Consider the following 24300-nt stretch of genomic DNA (forward strand, 5'->3'; position numbering starts at 1 on the left):
TTTGGTTCCACAGTACTTTTATTCTAGGTCAGGCGAATAAGCGACATGACCTCTAGCGTACTCAAGTTTGTAATGATCAAGGCTGTACAAGGTGCTTGCTTAAGAACTAACTGGTGTGAGGTGCTATTGTTACACAGAATTTCAAAATTAAAAAGACGGATGCAATAAACTCTAGGCCATTAAAAATAGGAAACTTAGGTGCGAATTTACAGCTCTGGTATAGAAAACAATACCTATCTTAATTGCGGCAGCCTAGCTTAGGAAATAAAAACGGAAAAGCAATTAAAAGTTTCTGCTTACCAATGTAAGGTTGGTGTGGAAACTATCTTATGAAAAGAAATTAAAGTTACGAGTATAAACTCAGCTGCAAACTACCATGAAAACCGATTTTTCCAGAAAGACCATTAACACTTATATTTACCTAAAAAACCATGTAACAAATAACAAAAGTACCGACATGCAGGTGCATAATGAAAGCGAGTAACAAGCAAAATCTATTCTAAAAGCTACTGTGGTTTTTATACATTTTTGATTTATTAAAATGAAAGGACTGGAAATGGTTAAATGTGAAAGTTTACGAATAAATATGTTCCGAATAACATACACGGGAAAATGAGTAAATTTTCCCGTAACACTTGTTTGTTCCTCCGTGTGTTCATCAGCAGGTTAGAAGAATACCCTGGCGTATCCTTCTTGTTCAAAATTTTGAATGTGGTCAACAGTATATCCTGGCCACGTTTGATGCTGACACTTATTTGCATAGTTCTTTTTAAAATAAGGGATGGTTAGTTCCATATAAAGCTTATTTCTTCCTTTTGAGATGTAATCTTCCTGAATTGAGATAAATTCACTGAGATCATCATTTGTTAATGAATTGTCTTCATATGTAACCACAAAAGAGTGAAATGAATGCTTTAATCTGCTTCTCAGGTCTTTTTTTGTGACACACTGACAAGTACGTTGTATAGGATATTACACACTTGAAGTTTTTTAACTTTGCTCTGAATCACTAACCAAGTTATGGAATATTGATGTTTTGCTCGATATACACTGGTATAGGCAACTCCTCCAACTTTTAAAAGTACTCCATATAAAATTACGATTGTCAAAATGAAACGCACCTCTAAATACGTTTTTTTTCCAACCTAAAAAGTTAGATAATAAACAATTACGAGTTATAGAGAAAAAAAATCGGTCAGTTCTCGTCACTTTCATCTAAGGTGTGGGTGAAAGACCAGCAGCTACACAAGCGGCCATACAAGTACCCTGGGTAGCATTACATGTCACAATAGCAGCTGGGACTGCTGCGCCTCCTGTGGAAACACCTGCCGTACCACCAGCAGCAGCCACACAGGCTACCCAGATTGTGTTACATCCAGTCTGGCAAATTCCATAGGCCAGTAGTCCCGACTGGGCAATCTGGATAAACATGGCCAACACGACAATGTACTTCACAACAGACGCCATTTTGCTGTTCTTGTGCTGAAAGTTAATTATCAGTCACAGTGAGATGTTAAGAACATCATTTCAGCTAAACACCTTTTCCTGGTTGTTCGAATGGATAAAATCGCTATCCGATAAATAATGTAGTGCGTTTTCCTAAAGTTAATTTACCCACCGTTTGCCACTATGGAATCGAATGAACAGCAAGAATGAATCATGTGATTTACGTGCTTTATGGACCTCTTTTTCTCTTGCGTAGGATCAAAGCGAGCAGATTGGCCCATCTAATTTCGGTGCCGAAGTCTCAGATTTGTTCAAATTTCTAATGATGCTCTGATCTGCTCCCATAGCCCTAGGTCTCTGTAAAAGGTAGCGAGAGTGGCCCAAGTGATTCGTACGGGGACCTTGTGTGAGTGGATAACTAAACCTGAATTTATACAATCATGAATTATGATTTCTAAATAGAATTCGACTGTTTCACTTTTCATGCTGCTTCTTCACGGTTTGAGGAATGGCTATTCGATCGCTTTGGATTTTCTAAGCATTGCAGTGTTGAGACTGAAACATGCAAACACTGCATTAACGAGTGGAAAGACATACCGCGTAGCCTAAATGGAAACAACTTCCTATACATTCTCTTAGATTAAATCGAAACGATGTTTTCACAACTTGCAAAGGCATATTAGTAAAATATTGTCAGCGGATAGACAGGATAAATGACGGCAACTAAATCTACCCCACACTTGAATAACTAGCCGATGTAGATGAAGAGTTTGACGAGTTAAAATTACTTTCCTCGACAAATCCTTCATTTAAAGTGATGAACTTCGTGGAGGTGTTTGTACGATTTTGATCGAAGCTTAGACCTTTGAGCCGCAACTTAAACTTCCCGACAAAGACATTTCCCACCTGAACTCGGATTCGTTTTTTAAGGTTCCTCGCATCCTCGAACAGGCTTCGCCAAAGAAATATCAACAAATAGGCAAAAGAAAAGAGCGTATCCTTAATCTAAAGTGAACCTACGATAAGATTTCAAACCGTTATAGAAAACAACGGTAAAACTTCACACATGAAGGTTTGGGCGGCCCACTTCGCTTAGGGAAACCACTGACAAGACCGTGAATTGACCGCTTTGCAAGTTGTGTGATCAATGTGACCATCGTTTCTCGGTTCCAGACCTTGTCGCTTCGCCTCCCAACTGGAACGCACCCCAAACAAGTTAAGGTGATTCCTGAGTATTGCCCAATGCATCTTGTTCTGCCTATATTTTTTATTGCATAATGTTGGTATTCAGATTATTCCCTTTTAATTGGAGAAATGAAAAAACAATCTTAGAAGGGAAAAAAAAGTAAAGCTAAAAGCTTGCCCAAAGCTAGTTACTCGATGACGCAAATTAAGACCCTGAAAGCAATGACTCGAGGAACGTTTTAAGTCGATGTCGTTTGAAATTACATGATTTTTCCACAAATATTTCAAATTGTTCCATACGCTCGAGAATTTCTGCCGATTAAGATTTCTTCCAAATATATTTTTAAAAACCCTTGCTTTCATGGACCTCAAAATGAACCTTGAACCGATGAAATGACGCGCGTGATTAGTGCTAACACAGGCATAAGTAGAGTAAGTTTAGCCCATCATATCTCTTAAACAAGCCCGGTGACCTATCTTTTTATTGCATTTTTCGAAAAAGAAAATCTGTGAAATTTGTATTTCCGATCGCTGTCCACACAGGTGGTCGAGCCAAAAATTATGGCGACTCAGCAAGTGAGAATTGAAGAGCAGCCAATCTATGGGTGAAAACGATAAATCTTCGCGCCCTCATGGGCGAAAAAAACATTTTTTCGATTGGAATTTGAGGGGACCACAATTAGTCAAGACGTGTTCGAACAACTTTCGGCCTAATCCTTAAGTACTGCTTCTGTTTTCGTGGAGCTCGCGAGGAGCTTTGGCCCCGAAAAAAATTCGCAGCATGCATTTTACGGAGGCGCTATATTTCTATATATATATTTATATTTTTTTAATCTCTTCTTTACCCTCTTGGGTAGTGTATACCTGAGGGTTAGTTTTAATCTCTTCTATACCCTATTGGGTAGTGTATACCTGAGGGTTATTTTTAATCACTTCTATATACTCTTGGGTAGTGTATACCTGAGGGTTATTTTTAATCATTTCTATACCCTCTTGGGTAGTGTATACCTGAGCGTTATTTTTAATCACTTCTATACCCTCTTGGGTAGTGTATACCTGAGGGTTAGTTTTAATCTCCTCTATACCCTCTTGGGTAGTATATACCTGAGGGTTATTTTTAATATCTTCTATACCCTCTTGGGTAGTGTATACCTGAGGGTTAGTTTTAATCTCTTCTATACCCTCTTGGGTAGTGTATACCTGAGGGTTATTTTTAATCTCTTCTATACCCTCTTGGGTAGCGTATACCTGAGGGTTATTTTTAATCTCCTCTATACCCTCTTGGGTAGTGTATACCTGAGGGTTATTTTTAATCTCTTCTATACCCTCTTGGGTAGTGTATACCTGAGAGTTACTTTTAATCTCTTCTATACCCTCTTGGGTAGTGTATACCTGAGGGTTATTTTTAATCTCTTGCATACCCTCTTGGGTAGTGTATAGCTGAGGGTTATTCTTAATATCTCCTATACCCTCTTGGGTAGCGTATACCTGAGGGTTAGTTTTAATCTCCTCTATACCCTCTTGGGTAGTGTATACCTGAGGGTTATTTTTAATCTCTTCTATACCCTCTTGGGTAGTGTATACCCGAGGGTTATTCTTAATCTCTCCTATACCCTCTTGGGTAGTGTATGCCTGAGGGTTATTTTTTAATCTCTTCTATACCCTCTTGGGTAGTGTATACCTGAGGGTTATTTTTAATCTCTTCTATACCCTCTTGGGTAGTGTATACCTGAGGGTTAGTTTTAATCTCTTCTATACCCTCTTGGGTAGTGTATACCTGAGGGTTATTTTTAATCTCCTCTATACCCTCTTGGGTAGTGTATACCTGAGGGTTAGTTTTAATCTCTTCTATACCCTATAGGGTAGTGTATACCTGAGGGTTATTTTTAATCACTTCTATACCCTCTTGGGTAGTGTATACCTGAGGGTTAGTTTTAATCTCTTCTATACCCTCTTGGGTAGCGTATACCTGAGGGTTAGTTTTAATCTCCTCTATACCCTCTTGGGTAGTGTATACCTGAGGGTTAGTTTTAATCTCCTCTATACCCTCTTGGGTAGTGTATACCTGAGGGTTAGTTTTAATCTCTTCTATACCCTCTTGGGTAGTGTATACCTGAGGGTTATTTTTAATCTCTTCTATACCCTCTTGGGTAGCGTATACCTGAGGGTTATTTTTAATCTCTTCTATACCCTCTTGGGTAGTGTATACCTGAGGGTTATTTTTAATCTCTTCTATACCCTCTTGGGTAGCGTATACCTGAGGGTTAGTTTTAATCTCCTCTATACCCTCTTGGGTAGTGTATACCTGAGGGTTATTTTTAATCTCTTCTATACCCTCTTGGGTAGTGTATACCTGAGGGTTAGTTTTAATCTCTTCTATACCCTCTTGGGTAGTGTATACCTGAGGGTTAGTTTTAATCTCTTCTATACCCTCTCGGGTAGTGTATAGCTGAGGGTTATTTTTAATCTCTTCTATACCCTCTTGGGTAGTGTATACCTGAGGGTTATTTTTAATCTCCTCTATACCCTCTTGGGTAGTGTATACCTGAGGGTTATTTTTAATCTCTTGCATACCCTATTGGGTAGTGTATACCTGAGGGTTATTCTTAATATCTCCTATACCCTCTTGGGTAGCGTATACCTGAGGGTTAGTTTTAATCTCCTCTATACCCTCTTGGGTAGTGTATACCTGAGGGTTATTTTTAATCTCTTCTATACCCTCTTGGGTAGTGTATACCTGAGGGTTATTCTTAATCTCTCCTATACCCTCTTGGGTAGTGTATGCCTGAGGGTTATTTTTTAATCACTTCTATACCCTCTTGGGTAGCGTATACCTGAGGGTTATTTTTAATCTCTTCTATACCCTCTTGGGTAGTGTATACCTGAGGGTTATTTTTAAATCTCTTCTATAACCTCTTGGGTAGTGTATACCTGAGGGTTATTTTTTAATCTCTTCTATACCCTCTTGGGTAGTGTATACCTGAGGGTTATTTTTAATCCCTTCTTAACCCTCTTGGGTAGTGTATACCTGAGGGTTAGTTTTAATCTCTTCTATACCCTCTTGGGTAGTGTATACCTGAGGGTTATTTTTAACCTTTTCTTATCCCTCCTAAATCGGCAGTCGCTTACGTGTGAATTTGTTCCCAATGACCTAAATTGCAATAACGATGTTTTAGACTAGCTTCTCCCCTGTTATAGTCGATTTTGACAAGACTGATGTCTTTGGAAAAGCGAAAAATGCCGTTCCAAACTGAAACCTTCGCACATAAATGGTCATTATAAGAATAATTGCATTGCGCCGAAGCTTGTGGACCGAACGGGGAGACCATCAGTTGGAAGCGATGTATATTGTCTGGATTGTCTAGTCAACACAGTTTCTGGACTTTAAAAGTTAAAAACCATGACCTGTATAAAGAAGGGTTTGTCGGAGGTAACCTTACGTAGGCCTATGTCTTCGATCATGGAGGTGAAATCAGCTTTACCGGTGCCGCTTTTTAGGCTATTTTTGAGTTCCTTCGTTTTACGTGTTTTAAATTGTTCCTGATATATGTTTCTGTAACATTTGGTCAGGAATATTCGTGGACCTTGTGTTAACGATTTACTGTTGTCTTCTTTAAGACGTGTTGTCTCTACAGAGAAAATAAGGTTAGCGTACCGCCCTTTAGGTTTTTTCGAATTAGATCCGTTAAGTTTGTACGAGACATTTATCTGGACTCTTGTTTCTGGAAAATGAGTGAACAAAGTAGAGTTGCATCTTGAAAATGATTAGAATTGTAATCATCGAAAGTTGCGGTTTTTCCCATTTCATTCGAGGGAAGCATAATTACATTTTTTTGAAGCGATTATCGGATGTCCTGGAATGTTTAGCGAACACCTCGTGCCACCAAGAGGCGTCGAACCTTGGCTTGAATTAATAAAGGGTAAGTTTCTAAAGAAACTGTGGTGCTGCGTCGGTGGGAGAGTATAGCAGGTAATTTAGTGTTAACAACTGGGTTGAAAACGTAAATTAGCCACCGTAAAGGGTAAAAAAGCTGACGTTTCGAGCGTTAGCCCTTCGTCAGAGCGATTAATCGACTAATCGCTCTGACGAAGGGCTAACGCTCGAAACGTCAGCTTTTTTACCCTTTACGGTGGCTAATTTACGTTTTCAACCCAGTTATTAACACTAAATTACCTGCTTGGCTTGAATTACTTATGCAAATTAGCTGGCTGCACATTCAATGTGCAGCCAGCTAATTTGCATAAAATTTTTTTCCGACGCAAAGCTCGTCATGCGTCAGCAATTACTCGAAACTTCTATTAACGCCAGGAAACCAATCCAAACGGTATCGAATTCAAAGCTTTAGATGCTGCAAAATACATCGCTATGACTTTATACCTTTCATCGAGACCACAACACCTGAGCTGGATGACGAACAAACAAGCTAATTACATCTTATCTATAGTACAATACATGTCTCGTCAACGCCCGACAGAGAAGAAATGCTCATGGTATGAGATCTTTACCTACCTCCAAAGATAAGAAGAACAAATGACAACACAGGTCTTTTTCCTTTCGGTTTTCCTCAGAAAATTTCCCTGCACACAGCTTCTGCGTAGTCAAAATTTAAGTGGCGCTTCTAAGAACTCTGACGGATATTTGTTTTCTAGGAAAGAATACAAATATTTAAATTAGTGCACCTGGGATTGAGGCATGAATAATTATCATGGTTGAGTAAACAGTATATTATAATAGACTTCACAATTTTATTTCTGTTGATTGATTCCTAATTTTAAATCATAAATTTGTTATCATCAGATTTAAATGTCTTCAAAAGGCGTAAGGCATGTTTACATCACAATACCTAATTTCACCTCAATGTGTCGCTTTCAAGGTACAGACAAGCAAATTTTAAAGGGAAGGTTTTCCCAAAACACTCAAATCAAAAGAATACCCATATGAAAACAACAAGAAAGTGGCAAAAATTGGTGAAAATCTAGATGGAAATGAAGTTTGGGGGTAAATTTTCATCAACTGGGGTCATCATGCATATGAGCAATTGCTAGGTGGTTCTACTCTTAGCTGCTGATCACAGGCATGTGGATAACATCATTGGCTTCAACAATATTAGTATCATTATCATCATCATTATCACTCTTATCACCACTGCATTACTATCATTATCATCATCGTTATCATAATATTGCTACAGTACAACTAACAATTTGGTCTTCTAAGATTGCTTTGCACAAATTACCAATCAAGACATCAGCCTGATGTTTCTAAAGTCTGTGATAATTAAATTTTCATATAGGCTAATGATAAACAATGCAGATGTACAGCTTAAAATTCAGAGTCCAAGACATGGGAATACAGCACAATTGAGAATAGGTGTTCTCTACCCCTGCAACCAGAGTAAAATTCTCCACTTGACCCCAGATTGCGCTCACACCAATGGTGCTTGAATGAATTGTAAGCCCATTGACCCATGAGTGTCAAATAATTGTCTCTGAAAATTATATTAATAATAGAACTGGGAAAATGAGCCATATTCTTTGTAATGTCCCCAGAGCCTATGTCAATGGTTTTTACAAAGCAGAAGTTTTACAGTTGAGAACTTTACTTCCTGTCACTTCAGAGATAGGTGGTTTCACAAAATGAAACTTGAAAATAAAAGTGCTCATGCCTAAATTACAATAAATGGCATCACTCACTTTAAGGCCAAGATTTTACAATTAAGTGCAAATTTGACTTTCACAAGCAAGATTTCTGGACAGCCCCATACTCTATTATGCCTGCAGTTCTTGGAAAAAGAAAAAAACGGCGAAACTATAGATTAGCTTATTAGGGAGTACGGCTTTGTTTTAGGATAGTATCATACTGTATATACTCCATGATGGAGTTATACAGAAATCACTCCTATTTACACAATAATCCTTAGTCACCGACTGTGATCAAGTGAACACTATTTTCCAGTCACATTCCTTTAAGCACATAGATGGCTCATAATTGGAATATTACAACGTTATTAAAAATATTGTTCAGTCAATATTGCAGCACGTCAAAGGATATCACATAACAATCCTTATTTTTAGCCACCATCATCACTGTTAAAGACGTTCAGAGGGGATTTTATCTCCCGTAGTCTTGCGAATCAACAACTTAAAAAAGACCTCATCATAAAATCTGATGTGATAAAAAGAAAGTCCAGTTCGCATCCGATTCGGCGTATATGTCGTTTGTTCCAAACTATTGACGTTGTCAAGTAAAGAGTGAATTTTGATCTTTGCTATAAAGGTTTGGTCGCAATGTTGACCTAAAAAAGACATTTAACCCTAGCTTAATTTTTCTTCTCACTCTTCCAAACCCTTCCGGACTTTGGTTTTCCGCGAGGGATACTTTTACGCTTTACCCCTTCCTCTGTTGTTTTGGATACCGCCATGTTATTCCATGTGCCTACTGACGCCCGCACACGAGTCAGCGGTTACGTCACTTCCTTATTCAACATGGCTGCCAAAACGTTCCAATATTTAGACGGATTGTTCTCCAGCCTTCATAGGTGTTACTCTGCTCCAAATTATCATTTGCTTTCGTGAATAGAAAGATAGTCCTCCCTGGACATGTTCTTGTGTCTCCTATTCGTTTTGTAAAGAGATTTTATGACTTAACAGAGGAAGAAGTCATGGACTTGTTCGTTAGCACACAAAAAATTGCTCGTGTTATTGAGAAAGAGTATGGGGCGACCTCACTCTCGATAGCGATCCAAGATGGACCCGAAGCAGGACAAACAGTGGAACATGTCCATGTCCACCTGTTACCAAGGAAGAAAGGAGATTTTGAAAGCAATGACGATGTTTACAGAGCGTTCGATGTTCATGACAAACAACAAAGTGAGTCCAATGAGGTGGAAAATAAATTTTTTAGGAGTGAGGAAGATATGTCCAAAGAAGCTGCTAGTTAAGCTTGTTTTTTCTAAACTTGTTTGATCAAGTGTTGATTTAAAAGATGAGAAACGACTATATAGTAAAATTGATTTTGGTTAGTCATTGTAGTAAATAACACTTTTAAGAGAGAAATGCAATAGTTTGACCCACGATGTGGTCACTTTGGATGAGGACAGCGACGTTTCGACTGGATACTGCGAGTTTTCTTAAAGTGATGAATGGGCAAAAGGTTCCAGGAAACAGAGGGTAACAAAAATGAAAACATCGCTATCCATAGAAGGAAACATCGGGATCCACATTCTAATATAAGTGACCACATCATGAGACAAACGATTGTATTTCTCTTTCGAAAGAAACGACTACCTTGACGAAAAGGCTAGGAACATGTGTAGTGAAGATAATGTGCTAGCTTTTTGGTACCCATCAGTCAAGCTACCTAAACATATTTTTTTCTAAGCTACAGCTTGTACTCTACAATCTTAGCTTAGTGTCTTAGACTGAAAGAAACTCAGAAACTGATGTTTAAACAATGTTAATAAATATTTCAGTTTAAAGCCTTGAGTCAGCCTTGATTTCCAGCATGGGTGAAAATTGGAATCATTTTGTAAACTCCTTAGATTGTCATTTGGCAGTTCACACTTACCCTTCATCTCCCAATTTGTCACCCATGTCGGCTTGTTCGAGAGTTGATCAGTTAAACAGTTTTTCAAGATCATTATACAGTGGGTGGCACTGTTGGTTGGTTGGAAGATTGGTCTTTCAGTCAGTCAATTCATCAAGATAGTGTAAGCTGCTCTTAAACATGAGTATGGACTAATCAGATTAGAGTACCTATTGAGAAAGTTGGTACGGTTATGACTGTAAGACAAAGGGAGTTCAAATGCACTTACATATTTGATTTGTGATTGGGCTAGACCAGTCTTATTACTCATATGCGCTTCTTGATTCATCAATTTGCACAATTGGTCTCAGCCAGTTTATATGCCATACAGTATACAGAACTGTAAAATTTAAACTGGTAAAGCTCTAGAACAAAAGCACTGTTTCCAACTCATCTCACTCAATACATTTATTTCAGGTTAAAAACTTATCAAACAATCAACTTTAAATCTGGAGTTGAACTGTACTGAAACAAAAACTGAGTAAAAAAATGTTCCAAATCTAGTTATAAGAGCAAATAATTCTTCCTCAATTCAGCAGTTATCACACAGTACAAGTTAATTATTAGTCATGATGGAACATTCTATATGCATTCCGGTAGTAAACGGTTTCATTCTGGTATTGTATCGCACACTGAAGGACAACAACCCAAAATTGTAAGTTCATCACTCTCCACAAAATGTTATTCCCTTATCTCTTACATGTAATTTAAAGACCACAAGCCTAAGTTATACTGGAATTGTGGACAGACCCTAGTGTCGTTTGCTAGATTAGATGCTACAAGCGGTAAAGGGCGACTGAAATCTTCAGAGCTTTTCAGAGGTATTAGTGTTGATAATCTCGGACTAAATTTTCAGGTTCCCAGTAAAGGTAATTTATTTTGCAAATAGCAACAAGTTTAAACTCCGGGAATCATGGTCTGTACTGGTGCTACATCACAGGCCTGGTTGAAATTCCCACACTTCCAGCCCTTTTTCTCTTTGGGCTTCAAGCAGATGAAGCAGAATTCTTTGCCACATCGACAGGTCATGTGCTTACAGGCCTTCACATGCTCAATTAGCATACCACATGAGATGCATGCACGAAGGGAGGGACATCCTGCTACTCCAACAATTTCCTTCTTAGAGCAGTTACGTAAAATCTTCAGACGTTTGTCTTCTCCAGCACAAACCGCATTTCCTGATAATTAAATGGTACAGAAATTACTGGTTTAAACAATACCAACATAGAGAAATTAGATGATTTTGAAAAGAAAACTAACAAACAAAAATTACAGAGAATAGTAGAAAGGGAGAAGGAAAAACATCATGCAGTGGAAGAGTGGTAAGGTAGTGAAACAAAGCCAAGTGGGCTAGGTGTTGTTAAGGTGTCCAAGACTGAACCAATCACAATAAGCGTGGTGAGCCTTATGGCTTAGGACACTTTTCTTGCCAGCTAGCTAATTTGTTGATGATTACTTGTTAACATTCATAAAACCTAAGATGTGACTCAAAATCCAAGATAACTTAAACACATTATTTCATGAACTATGAGTGAAAGAATAATGTCCTGACTTTCCCGATCTCTTTTATTCCAGAGAGGCATACATGCTAGTGAACTGAGATTTGAAGTGTTTCTCTTTATTCCTTCCAACGGAAGAGAGTTTCACAACCTAAACTATGCCTACCACAGTTTGTTGTGCTGGATCTATCGACCCACTCATGCAAACAGTGCCAACAGAACTGGAAAGCTTTATGTAGTTTCTTTTCACAAAAAGAACAAGTCAATCGCACATCTTTTTTGTTGATTCGTTCCACCAAAGACTTGCAGTTGGGACATTCTTGAACACCCATGGCCTTGATCAGATGATTCTTGGAGATCTTTGTTTCAAACTCCTTTTTTTCTGAATCTGTCAAAACAGCCAAGCGTCTAACAACTGCATAGTCCCATTCTTTGCCACAGTACACTGGGGTAGTATCTTGGCTGATGTATGGACACAGAAATCGCGATCGACCTGCATCAAGGAGGCTGCGACAGTAAATGGTCAGAGATACTGGAGCTTTGAAAACAATAAAAATCAACAGCAAATGTTAATCATTCTTCCATCACAGACATTTTCTAATATCATCTAGACTTGCTCCTATCCAAAAATAACTGCTACTAATGAGGAGACCTGGCTTCTGAAGATCGGATGAAGAACGCTGTTTTTCACTGAATTTTGAGTAGTAAAATTTTGCATTTTCCTCTTTATACCATGTTCTATGGCTTAAGGAAACACTTGGTTTTCTTTAAATTCTTTTGGTTCAGTGTAATTATTAACAGTGAGTGATACATCAGTATGAGGATCTTTTCTAAAGTTTTTGTTGGCTGTAGAGAGATTTTATTTTGTTCCCCATAACTAAAAGGTGTCTCATCTCATGCAAGTTTTGTTTTTGTGTTGTCCCATGGTTGTTTTCTTCATAACCATTCTATTATTGTCTGAAAAGGTGAAGGCTTTTAGAAATTCATTGGCAAAATTTGAAAGGTTGTTCTCTGATAGCTTATTAAATCTGTCTTAACATAATTCTTGGCTTGAGATAATATGGTCAGGTGAGATATATTATAATCAGGATGTGAAGAAAAATTTTCATTTTCATCATAGTTTGGAGAAACCGGAAAAAAATCAAGAATACCAGAACAAAGATCAATTTTTCTAAGTTTCTTAGCAAATTCAATTTTTCTATACGAGTTATTTCCTTTCGACCTTTGATGGGTCTAGAATCAACGGAATCAATCCAGGAATCATCATATGATGTTATTTTTTTTTTCTTTTTCATCAAAGAGCTTTTGGAAACTTTCATTTTAGACATAGGGACGGGTTTTTGAGTAGGTGTTTGCTTGGGGTTCCACTATGCAGACATAGAGGTGACAGACTTCCTATGATTTGAAAGAAAATCATCAAGTTCAAACAAAGTTGCGCCTCTTAATGTCTGCATCCTTGATCAGCTCCACCCTTGCACCTACAGAATGCAGAATACATAGACCCAGTTAAGCCCAAAACAAACCAGAGCCTGTTAAGTTTATCACCTTCTTGAGTTTTTTCTTTCTGAGTTAGTATAACTCTAGCTACAAACACACAAAAAAATACTGCCATCAAGGTCCTTTGTAACATTTACTCCAAGCTCTGAACATGGCCATTTATACATAGATTATACTCTTCAAATGAGCACCAGGAGGATAACATGCTTTTAACGTTGTCAGTTTTGCTCATAATTAGATGATTTAAAATGTCCATTAGTAAAGTCAGGATCAGTGGGAAGGTCCATAAAAGCAACTGCTTTAGCTAGCTGAATAAGATAAATGCTTTAATTTGTTTCACATCCATTTGGTCAAAGTTGGGACTAGTAGACGTAGCTGCAATGGCTTGTTTTGAAGGTGGTTGCTTAGTAGTGGTGCATGCAGTTTTGTCTGTAGATGATTGGGAACTGATCACAATAGAAAAAGATGGTTGTTGGAGAGCAGAAGGTTTAGTACATTTCAAAGGATTTAGCTGTTTCACAGAGGAGGTTTGTTTGTCACTGGAAGCTTCTGGAGATTGAGTCGGCTTTTTCATAGTTGTTTTAAAGTATGAAGACAATGTAATTGTAAAGAAGCTAGATCTTGACCAGGTTGCTTGGATTCTGTAGCTTTGATTGAAGGTGATTTGAAGGAAGGATGAGTTTGTGATGTTTGTTTCTCAGCTTTGACATATAAATTAACACTGTTTTCTAAATCTATTGAAACAGAGGATGCTGTATTCTCTTGCAGAGGAGCACTGAAACAGCTACCTATAGGCAGAAGGAGATTTAAACGATTTGCTTGAGCATACTCATCATGATACATTAGAGTGATTGGGCACCTGCACTTCTTTTTTGTGATCGATGGAAACAAATCAGTGTTCATAATCGCTTAAAAGGTGTATCAGTTTTTCTGCGAAGATGAGAAGGTGCAAATGGGTCAATTGAGGAGCGATGCACAGCTGAAGATTTCCACAGTTTCAGCCCAAAATCCCGTTATTTTGCTGTTCTTTTCATGATCCTCCACAGAGTTTGAAGAGAAGAGTAGCGGCTCAAACACCTTCCGAATTCTCTCTATCAAACTAGAACTTAACGTGTGGATTTCTTCATGTTTCTCATCACTTATTTCATCATTTCAGAGAGCAATAGCTCGGTAAAAACAATTTTCATCTCCTCTAACAAAGACTTCTCTCCTTTGAGGAGGTAAATTTCCGGAAGCCATAATTTGTGTATTGAAGACGTCAGCTAGTATTAAAAATGGCTGTACACACATAAATTCAACTGAAAATACTTTATGGGGTAATTTCCTTTGATTTATGCGTAACTTTGTGATGTTTCGAGACGAGATGTCGATATCACAATAAACCTTATGCGAGGAGAGAACTTTATCAGTAGATTTTAACACATATTTCATTGATATTTACACAAAAACTTACACTGTCCCCACATCAACATTGATTAAATCATTTTCTGATAAAACGACTGCAAAAAAAAAACGCTGAATTCTCTCAAAAATCATTTTTTTGGACGCCTAAACAACTTTTTGCCACACATTCCTTTATGGAAATTTGCATAGTTTGCCCCGTGGCGATCCCAAAATCCTTTGGGAATGAAAGGGTTTATCCTCAAATAACTTACTGATAGCGTGCCCGCAAGGCATCTTGGCTCTTTTGTTATCCGGATCATCATCCCACGTGATCATATCTGGGGCATCACTAAGTTCCACATCATCATCTAGCTCTTTCTGAGACCCACCACGCAAACGTAAAACAAGATACAATGTGGAGTGTTTTTCTATTCCGTACGTTGACAGATGAATCTGCTTATTGTTTTCATCTGTGATCCTGATTTCCTTTCCACCGAATATCAAGCGTTGTTCATCAACTGCTATACCATTCCGTTCTTTCAGCAACCCATATAATCTCGCAATCGTTGCATCCTAAAAACATAATAAGATGCCTTGTGACTGTATAAATTTTGCTACCTAACTTACTCAATATGCAAAATCCCAATACTGATGTCACTCTGACTAAAATGAAAACAGTAAAAGAAATGATAATAACGGTAACATTATCAATAAAAATTATGACAACAATAGTAATAACGATAATGAAAATGGTAGTAATGATTTTTTCAATTCAAAACAACAACAAAAAAAAAAATAATAAAAAACCAAGTGACTTATCCACAAATAAAAAAAGAACGGACTTGCATTGTCTCTTTATAATAAAATTAAATAAAAATTTATGTAAAACTAAACCATTTCAGCCGACACATTATCTAAAAAAATGCCGACTTCATTAACACTTATCACACATACGTGACAAAAAGAGAGCATTACATGTGTGACGTCAGCCATTCTGCCCGAGAGAAGAGCACTCTGGGAACAAGAATGACGTCCGGCAGTTTGAGCAGGGTTTCCTCGCCAGTAAGCATAGAATGAACAAAATGGATAAAGTTCGTTGGCATTTCTAAATTTGTTTGTGTCGACTGACTACAAAAAAGGATATTAAGCTCAAAGGTGTACCTCTTCAATGTTAATGGTGGTTGTCCTTCCTTCTAAACCGTTTACAAATACTTGTATGATCTTCGGTCCCATTCTTCTGTGGAGGAGTTTGAAGGGAAAATAATTTCTGCTGAAGTACACAAAATTTCCCACGGCAACCTAGGCCCAGCGAATGTAAGGTTGAATCAAGCCACAGGAAATCTTTGATCGTATCTTTCTTGGCTCGCAAACAGCGGACTGAATCCAAAGCGATCTACTCCACCAACTCACCTCAGAATTCTGTGTCGACTAGATATGAAACTGAAACTAGTGACGTCATTTCAAGGGAAAGTCCCTGACTAGTTTTTCAAATGTTTCCTCAGAAAAAACATTCGAAATTCATAAGGTTAAACGCTGCTTTGGCTCGTGTTCACGGCTAATTCATCTAAATTATTTTAAATGGTCGTTTAATAATTGCTTCTGCACGCTTTTAGAAAAGTTACATGACGACTTGTCAGATTTTTAAGAAAATAACCACAACACTTTCACGGAAAACACCGGGACTCAACTACTTTAACAAAGGAAAGGTTGTTATCGCTCCTTTTATGGAAATGACATCTGTACTAAACCATGACTGTGCAAGAATTTTTTGGGTCTCCAATCAGGGGGAGGAAACACCGCATGGAAAGTTGAATTTGAAGTTGTTGTTAGGGGTAAATGCCATCGAAGACAAATTGTCCATTTTATGAATTGCTGTGATCAAGCTAAAACAGCTTTTAGTGAATTAAATGTGGAGTACTCCTTCCTGACGAAATACGCAAAAAGTCATACTATGTTAAGAAGGAATATGCCAGTGAGAGTACTGACCCCCCTCCCCCCGCCCCCCCCCCCCTCCGTGACTGTTAGCAAAGGGAATTTCCCAGAAAACAAAACAGACTTTGTCCTTTCAAACAATAAGAGGGAAATTTCCCTGGCAGCTCCATCGAACCATTAATATTCTACGGCGTTTTGTAGCGATAAGGCGAGACTTCCGCGCACTTACAATGAGCCTAAGAAGAGATTTTGTCTCAAGGTAAGAGGTTCACTACATCTAGTATTTAGTCATTTATTTATAGAGGTTGATTTGAAAATTTCAGATAAAATGGAATAACGTAAGATGCTTCCATTGCTCCAACATGAAAATGTACGATTTACATATGCGAAGCAAACAAGATCTTTTTGTCTGTAACGCTTAATTAACGCACCACAGAATAACTAGAGTGCATCGAGTACTCTTGGCGAATCACTCTTTTACAATCGTCCTCAAATATGATTATTTACAGTAAGAGTCGCGTGACTTTCCAAAACATTCCGCTGAGTCGAGAGAAACGAAGAAAGCTTTCTGGTGGGGGGAGGGAAGGGTAGGTGTAAGTATCGTAAGAGGTTCTGTTTCTTCACGAAAGGTTTAGACTTCTCTTGGCCAGCGGTATTTACCAACCCGAAAAGCCTTAGCATGTGCGGTCTCCGCGAGGGAGAAAGAAAGCCATTCACTAGTAGAATGTTGATGACTGTCTCCTTATTCGTTTGAGTCAATGAACATTCCTATAAGTTTCTCTTGGCTTTCTTTCGTTTTCTAAGTCTTAAAGTCGAATTGAATACGCAGGTGATTAAATATTTATTTAATTCGTCTTAATAGTTAGCTCTCGTAGAATAAACTCAGCTGTTAAACATTTTAATACATCGTAATAAATTAATAAAAACTACTTTGAGGAGCTAAAATTATCATCTGTAAAATAGGGTGCAGAAGGAGCTAAAACAACTGCAGTCCACGAAGCCTCATGGAATCGAAGTGACACTTCCATCTGACAGTCTCCAGCTATGGGAGGCTGTTGTTCCGGGACCTAAAGACTCCTATTATGATGGTAACTGACCACCTAACTACAACTGACTTATCCTCGATTTAAAAATTTCCGTTTCATTTCTTATTACGAATTGATTTCAAGTTGAAATTTAAATTTAACTCAAAGTAATTATCCGGAAAGAAATGCTGTAGAGCATTACTTTTGCTTTCGTTTGCTTTACTGAGCTCTGTGAATGGTCGAAAGAAAGCCACCTTCTCTACCAATCAGAGGCAAAAATGATCGAAATCGAAACTTAGTAGCTCATGCATCTCAGGAATTTTTCTTGATCTCTATTTCTCATTGATTACTTGTGACATCTTATTTTGTCCTGACTTACTGTTTTGATCATATTAACGTCACTCTATCGATAATTATCAGACATCGCCTACCAAACTCCTCCAGAAGCTCATAGACTAAGCTTATCTGCATCTGACGAGCTGGGATAGAGCACTTGTCGATCTGGTGTCCTAAAACCAGTCGAAACCCGAGGGATAACGACGGTCAATCTGGGCCAAAGAACCTAGCCAAAAAGAACTCTGGTAGTGCAAAGTAAGAGCTGTAACTGGTCATAACGGGAGCGACCAAGGCGAGATTACTTTTAGCTTTCCATCTGATTGGCTGGGAGACTGGCGCGAGGTTTCTAATTTGGACACTACTGGCCGAATTTAGATTTGGACACTGGAGGCTGATTTTGGATTTAATTAGACCAATCACAGATCGAAGTGAAGCAAAATCAACTCAATCTCATATTATTTTCAAAATATTATATCAGTCAGGTTAGACCCTTGTTCATTTGGTAAGCATGTTAGATTTTTTCATGCTTCTCTTAAACCTTCTTAATATTAACAACATGTCTTTTGTCTTTAATTTTCAGGAGGACTGTTTAAAGTTCAAGTTTATTTACCGTATCCTCACTAGCTTCTTTCTTAAATGCAACGTGTTGAGCAAAAAGAAAAAAACTGAATTAAGCGGACCTTGTATCTGACAAACACCATGCAGCCAAAAACTTGAGATTTTTCTCTCGCATTTAACATAAAATTTATTGGGAGGATAGGTGAACGAGACCATAAGTTCTCTTGGCGTTCAAAAAACGCCCCCAAAACCCGACGTCTCTTCAAGATAGGTAAAGTAGGGAAACCGACCATTTTCATTCTATTAACATATGACAAAGCCAGATGAGTCTATGTGGCTTGTTGAACTGCAAAAAAAACGCAATTCGCGAAATGCAGCAACTTTTCCTCCAACCATTCTGTGAAATCTCTCTTTTTCGATCTTCTATAAGTATTCACAAGTCCATTTACCTATAAGACGGTCCTGACAGTTGTTTAGGGTAGAAAACCACACCCTAATAACTTAAAGCAATCATGAGATGTTAGTGTTTAATTTATCAACCACAATTTAGAAGACGTTTTTTCGTAGTAGTGTTTCAACGAATTCGCAACCGTGAATGTGGTTGAGTCAAATTCAATGGCTTAAGCCAAGACAAGGGGTCCCGATTAAGACTTTTCACCAACTTAGCATCCTTGACTAATGATTTGACCATTGCCCAGTGAAAATTATCCTCTTGGACCTCCGTCGGTAAGTAATTCTGAACATTCTTAAACGCTTTCTTTATCAGTATAAATGGTGTTAAATGAAGAAAAATTGTCTGGAATAGATAAATATTTTGTTGATATCTAAATTCAATTGTCGAAAATATGCCCTAACGGTTTATACAAAATTCGCTGAATTCAACTTGCTCCTTTCGTAGTTTTCATGTTTTTGTATAGGGAAAGTGTCAAGAATTCGAGGATATCAAATTTGACGTAATCATCGGAAAGCGGTTCTTTGTTGTTCTAAATACGTGACAGCCATTTTGTTTTCTAACCTCAGGTTCGTTTTCTGTCTCCGATATATCACGTGAATGTTAGCCCGTCAAATGGTCAAGTGTGTCTGGGATTTTTGACCGAAGAGAGCTGGTTACCAACCCGATGTGTTCAAGATGTTTTGAGTGGAGTATTCGCTCTTCTCATTCGTCCTGAGTTGGCGAATTCCGCTGATCACACACTGCTTGAGATGTACAATAACAACAAAGTCGTATACGAACAAAAGGCCAGGAAGAGTGCTTTGAACACCAAATGAATAAAAAATATGAAGTTTGTTACATTTGAAAATGTGACCAGTCCACTGCATTTGATATGTTTCCAAACGAATATCTATCAGGTTGTCTGAGCTGTGTTAAAACTATCCTTATACGAATTTGTAGACCGAATCAAAAGTCATCATGAGTAAAGGTAACGTCACCATGTCCAATTGTGCATAAAATAAAATGATATTCACACGCTTCTAGTTGTTTAATCAGCAAGTTGTACAGAAACATCAAACCCACATAAAATACTTGTCTAACTTTGGTTTACAATACTCAACAATTTCGTAGACGTGTTACTTTAAATTGCTCTGATTTAGGAAACTCTACTTAAAATAATCCCCTCTTAACGTTTAAAGTATTCCCTACAGCATTATCATGGAATAATGTTCCAGCAGATCTAACAAGCCAAGCTAAAACCATAAACCAAACGCAACATAGAAATGTTTTTTCAGGCAAATAAAGAAAATGTCAATCCCCCTCTCTGACTAAATTACAGGTACAACAGCAGCAGGGGAACATCCAGCCACACAGCAACCGAAAATAGTATTACAAGCCACAACAGCAGCTGGGCCTGTCACACCTCCAACAGCAGCCACACAGGCTCCCAAGGCTGAGTAACATCCTGCCACGCAAACTCCATAGCTCACTGGTCCCGACTGGGCAACCTGGATAAACATGGCCAACACGACGATGTACTTTACAACAGACGCCATTTTACTGAAAATTAATGATCAATCAAAATGAGATATCTGCACATAATTTCAGCTGGACACCTAGTCGTGGTTGTTCGAGTGCAAAAATCACTGTCCGATAAATAGTGTGGTACGTTTCCTAATGTTAATTTACCCACTGTTTGCCACTATGGAATCGAATGAACAGCAAGAATGAATCATTCGTCTACAGTCAGTCGCCTCAAAAATATAATTCCACATAATTTTACTGCGAAACGCAAACTAAAACTGTGGTATCTTCAATAGACCCTAGCCAAAGATATATCGTGTTCTTGTATAAGGGAAGATACACTGAGCAAGAGGAAAGAATAATATTTCAAAGAGGGCTCCTCGATTGGTTTTTGCCTATCTGGACTTTGCCCTCTGTGTGTGAAATACGTGATAAAATGCACGTTGTTTACAAGGAATTAACACACGATTGGGTTAATTCCAAGGTAGCTAAAAGCCAATTTTATTCGTGTTATGCTGTTAGAATACGGGATAGAATGCAGGTTGTTTGTAAGGAAAGCGCATGTGATGGAGCGGTCCCTAATGCGGAAAAATAGAATTTGATCGGTAGAATACAATTCAAGCACGTGAAAAATTGCCTCATGTTCATGAAGTGCAATGATTGGGTATGTTTTGACCGGACTTTGGACGTCGTTTTCATGTTTCGTAATGCAATATAAGTTGTTTGGCGTGTGCGTTGTGAGAAAAGGTGCGGAAGAACGCGTTTTAATTCAAAAATGATACAATAAAAAATAAATACGAACCTTTCATATCCCGATAAATCTCGACTTCACTCGACGAGGCTCTTGCAAAGGCCTCGATAATATTTTTTTTGGTGGTGTTGGATAATGCTGTTAAAATACGTGATAGAATGCAGGTTGTTTATAAGGAAAGCGCATGTGATGGAGCGAAGTCTTATGAAGAAAAATGGAATTTGATTGGTAGAATATACAATTCAAGCACGTGAAAAATTGCCTGATGTTCATGAAGTACAATGATTGGGCATGTTCTGATTGGACTTTGGACGTTGTTTTCAAGGTACGTGATGCCACGTAAGTTGCCTGGCGTGTGCGTTGTGAGAAAAGGAGCGAAAGAACACGTTTTAACTCAAAAATGAGACAAAAAATAAATACGAACCTTTCATACCCCGATAAATCTCGACTTCACTCGACGAGGCTCTTGCAAAGGCCTCAATAATAACACTTATCAAATGAAACCATGCAAATTTCTGGTTAATATCATTCTTTGAGGCAGTACTATTCGATCGCTTTGAATTTTTTAAGTATTGCAGTGTAGAAACTGAAACATGGTGGTCGAGGCAAAACCTATGGCGACCCATTGAACTAGTTTGAATTGAACAATAGCCAACTATTTTTAATACATATCGGTAATAACTAGAAACTTCTACTAACGCGTCATCTTCGCTGGATGACTAACAATCAAGTCGATTGCATCTCACCTTTAGCAATAATACTTGTCTTGCCAACGCCCGACAGAAAAGAAATGCTCCAGGTTTGACGTCTTCACTTACCTCCAAAGATAAGAAGAAGAAATAACAACACAGGTCTTCTTCCTTTTTGTTTCTTAAGCATTGCTAAGAACTTTGAAAAGAGAAGCTGCCATGCAGCTGCCGTCGGGAATCATCTCATCTTTAGCACAATGCTTGTCTTGCTCACGCTCGACAGAGAAGAAATACTCTTGGTATGAAAAATTTACTTACCTCGAAAGATAAGAAGAAGAAATAACAACACAGGTCTTCTTCCTTTTGGCTTTTTCACAAAATTTCCCTTCACGCAGTATCTGCGTAGACAAAATTGAAGCGAATTTTCTAAGAACTCTGACGCAGATGTTTTTTCTGGAAAAGACTGTAATTGTGCGAATACTATTGGTCCACGCTAGTCTAGGATCGAGGCTAGAACAATAATCATGGTTGACGTAAATAGTCTATTGTTAACTACTTTTAAAACTCCGGCGGACTCAGCAGACATATACATAGAAACTGAAACATGCAAACACTGCATTAACGAATGGAAATACATACCGCGTAGCTTAAATGGAAACACAAGGAGGGGGAAGGGGAGAGCTACTTCCCATACATTTTCTTAATCAAAACGACTTCCCAGCAGCGCCATGAGTTACATGGTGGATAACGTTTCCACTTCTGTGGTGAAGATCTCAAATAACTTGCCTTGCATGTTAACAGTGCTAATTTGATGAATTCGTCTGTGACTAGTGAAGTAGTTATCAAGAGAAACATTTCTCAAATCTCCATTGCATTCCACTGCTTTATCCTTCACATCTTAGTGGTAACTTTGCTTTGAGCACCTGGCGTACAATCGCTTAGTCACTTCGAAACTAGATAGTAAAATAGAAATGATTCTATTGCTGGAGCTGCCAAAGCTGCTGAACCAAAATCTGTTGAAGGAAAAATGAAAAATACTTCACTTACTGGTACATTTGTCATAGTTTGATGCTACACTGGTTTGCAGATTTAATGAATGTAACCGAAGAAGTTACAATTAATAGACCCAACGTTTCGACACTCCTGTCTAGTGCCTTCATCAGGGGTGATCTAAACGCTGCAACAAGAGGTCCTTTTATATGATCACTAATCAGCGGCCTTTTTTCTGACGAGGTGTAAATAAGCGTTAGGAAGCAGACCGCCATCGTCACGATTTAAAGGAGCGTGGGCGGAGTTAATGTGCCAAGCCTCCAAACAAAGGCGCTGGTGGTAACGCCGATTAGTGGTGATAATTTTAGAATTATCCCACCCAATTGTATGGTTGGTTGGGCAAGTATGCTCCGATAAAGCTGAATTTTCCTTTTTGCAAAGAAAAACCGCTTTTTGGTGCTCTTTTAACCCTGTACCAAACTGGCGTTTGGTCTGTCCGATGTATTCGTTGTCACAGTCATTGCAAGGAATAGAATAAATGGCGTCGGTTCGTTGTTCTTTCGTGACAGGATCCTTAGGTTTGGTGAAAATATGCACCAAAGTCTGAAAAGGTTTTTGAGCAACTTTAACGTTGTGGCTATTCAAAATTCTCTTGATGGGTTCAGTAACACCCTGTATGTAAGGAATAACAGCAAAACCAGTCGCTAGTTCCCTTTCATCAAGAGCGTTACTATTTGTAACTGGTTTTTGGCAGTTACGGAGAAAAGTTTTTGTATAGCTATTTGCCTTTAGGACATTGGAAACATATTTCCTCTCCTCAGCCTTCGAATCGAGTGATGATGGTAGACAGTCAGCCCTTCTAAGTAAAGTTTTGGCTACAGACTTCTTATGGCAAATAGGATGGTGAGAATCGAAAGCGAGGTATTTGTCGGTGTGGGTGGGTTTACGGTAGACACTTGTCTCTAAATTACCCTGAACTTAACTTTAATATATGGTACATTTGTCTTCGGACACAATTTAACTTATACAGTCAGCTAACTGATTGAATTTGATTTCTGCCATGTTCTTAAGTCCGTTTTCTGATCCTCCATGGAAAAAGGGAAAAGTGTGGGTTTATTTACTTTTTGGGTGGCTTGTTTTTGTAAGACATTTCTCCACAATGTATAAAAGGAATATACAGTTTCATGATCCAAGTACCAACAGACTTCATTAAAAGTTCTCTTGAAATCCTGAGTAATAAATACTTATATTTAACAACAGACACACATTTTTCCTTTAATCTCAACATGAAAATATGCATGTTGCAATTTTTTTTTTCAATTTGTTGCTTGAACATGTTGACAATTTCTCTCTCAAATTCTCTTGCTTTTCACCAGCTGAGGATAAATCTGTCCACTACTCAGCAGCTTTTTCCTAAAGGTATTCCTGTCAAGGTTACTAATTAATTGTTTTGCAAAATATTTCTCT

At 38.2% G+C, this 24300-nt stretch overlaps 3 protein-coding genes, 1 long non-coding RNA gene and 1 pseudogene across 5 annotated transcripts in view; 2 read left to right on the forward strand and 3 right to left on the reverse strand.

Annotated features, from left to right (window-relative positions):
• LOC149036048 (uncharacterized) lies at positions 1-22021 on the reverse strand. The gene is made up of 2 exons (XR_016181992.1): positions 21973-22021; positions 1-1482 (listed from the first exon to the last, which is right to left on the reverse strand). It is a non-coding gene; the product is annotated as an uncharacterized LOC149036048 (long non-coding RNA).
• On the forward strand, positions 8332-9653 carry LOC149036049 (bis(5'-adenosyl)-triphosphatase pseudogene; annotated as a pseudogene). Its single transcript, XR_016181988.1, has one exon. The product of XR_016181988.1 is annotated as a bis(5'-adenosyl)-triphosphatase pseudogene (transcript).
• LOC149036050 (uncharacterized) lies at positions 10599-16248 on the reverse strand. Its single transcript, XM_089190595.1, has 4 exons — positions 15757-16248; positions 14868-15168; positions 11882-12253; positions 10599-11394 (listed from the first exon to the last, which is right to left on the reverse strand). Exons 1-4 carry the CDS (start codon positions 15826-15828, stop codon positions 11114-11116), a joined length of 1026 nt encoding a protein of 341 aa, XP_089046721.1. The 5' UTR covers positions 15829-16248; the 3' UTR covers positions 10599-11113.
• On the forward strand, positions 16649-19910 carry LOC149036051 (uncharacterized). The gene is made up of 5 exons (XM_089190600.1): positions 16649-16786; positions 17491-17615; positions 18469-18499; positions 19145-19172; positions 19467-19910. The coding sequence occupies exons 1-5, from the start codon at positions 16758-16760 to the stop codon at positions 19713-19715; spliced, it is 462 nt and encodes a 153-aa protein (XP_089046726.1). The 5' UTR covers positions 16649-16757; the 3' UTR covers positions 19716-19910.
• Positions 19909-24300, reverse strand: part of LOC149036052 (uncharacterized) — an 8355-nt gene continuing 3963 nt past the window's right edge. The window contains exons 3-5 of the mRNA XM_089190605.1: positions 22630-22856; positions 22162-22241; positions 19909-20439 (exon numbers count right to left, since the gene is read on the reverse strand). Of these exons, the coding sequence (XP_089046731.1) occupies positions 20208-20439; positions 22162-22241; positions 22630-22698 (381 nt within the window). The 5' untranslated portion in view covers positions 22699-22856 and the 3' untranslated portion in view covers positions 19909-20207. The remainder of the gene's footprint in view (positions 20440-22161; positions 22242-22629; positions 22857-24300) is intronic.

Source organism: Pocillopora damicornis, chromosome 12 (assembly GCF_964200805.1).
Source record: "Pocillopora damicornis chromosome 12, jaPocDami1.2, whole genome shotgun sequence".
In the NCBI taxonomy this organism is placed as follows: Eukaryota; Metazoa; Cnidaria; class Anthozoa; order Scleractinia; family Pocilloporidae; genus Pocillopora; species Pocillopora damicornis.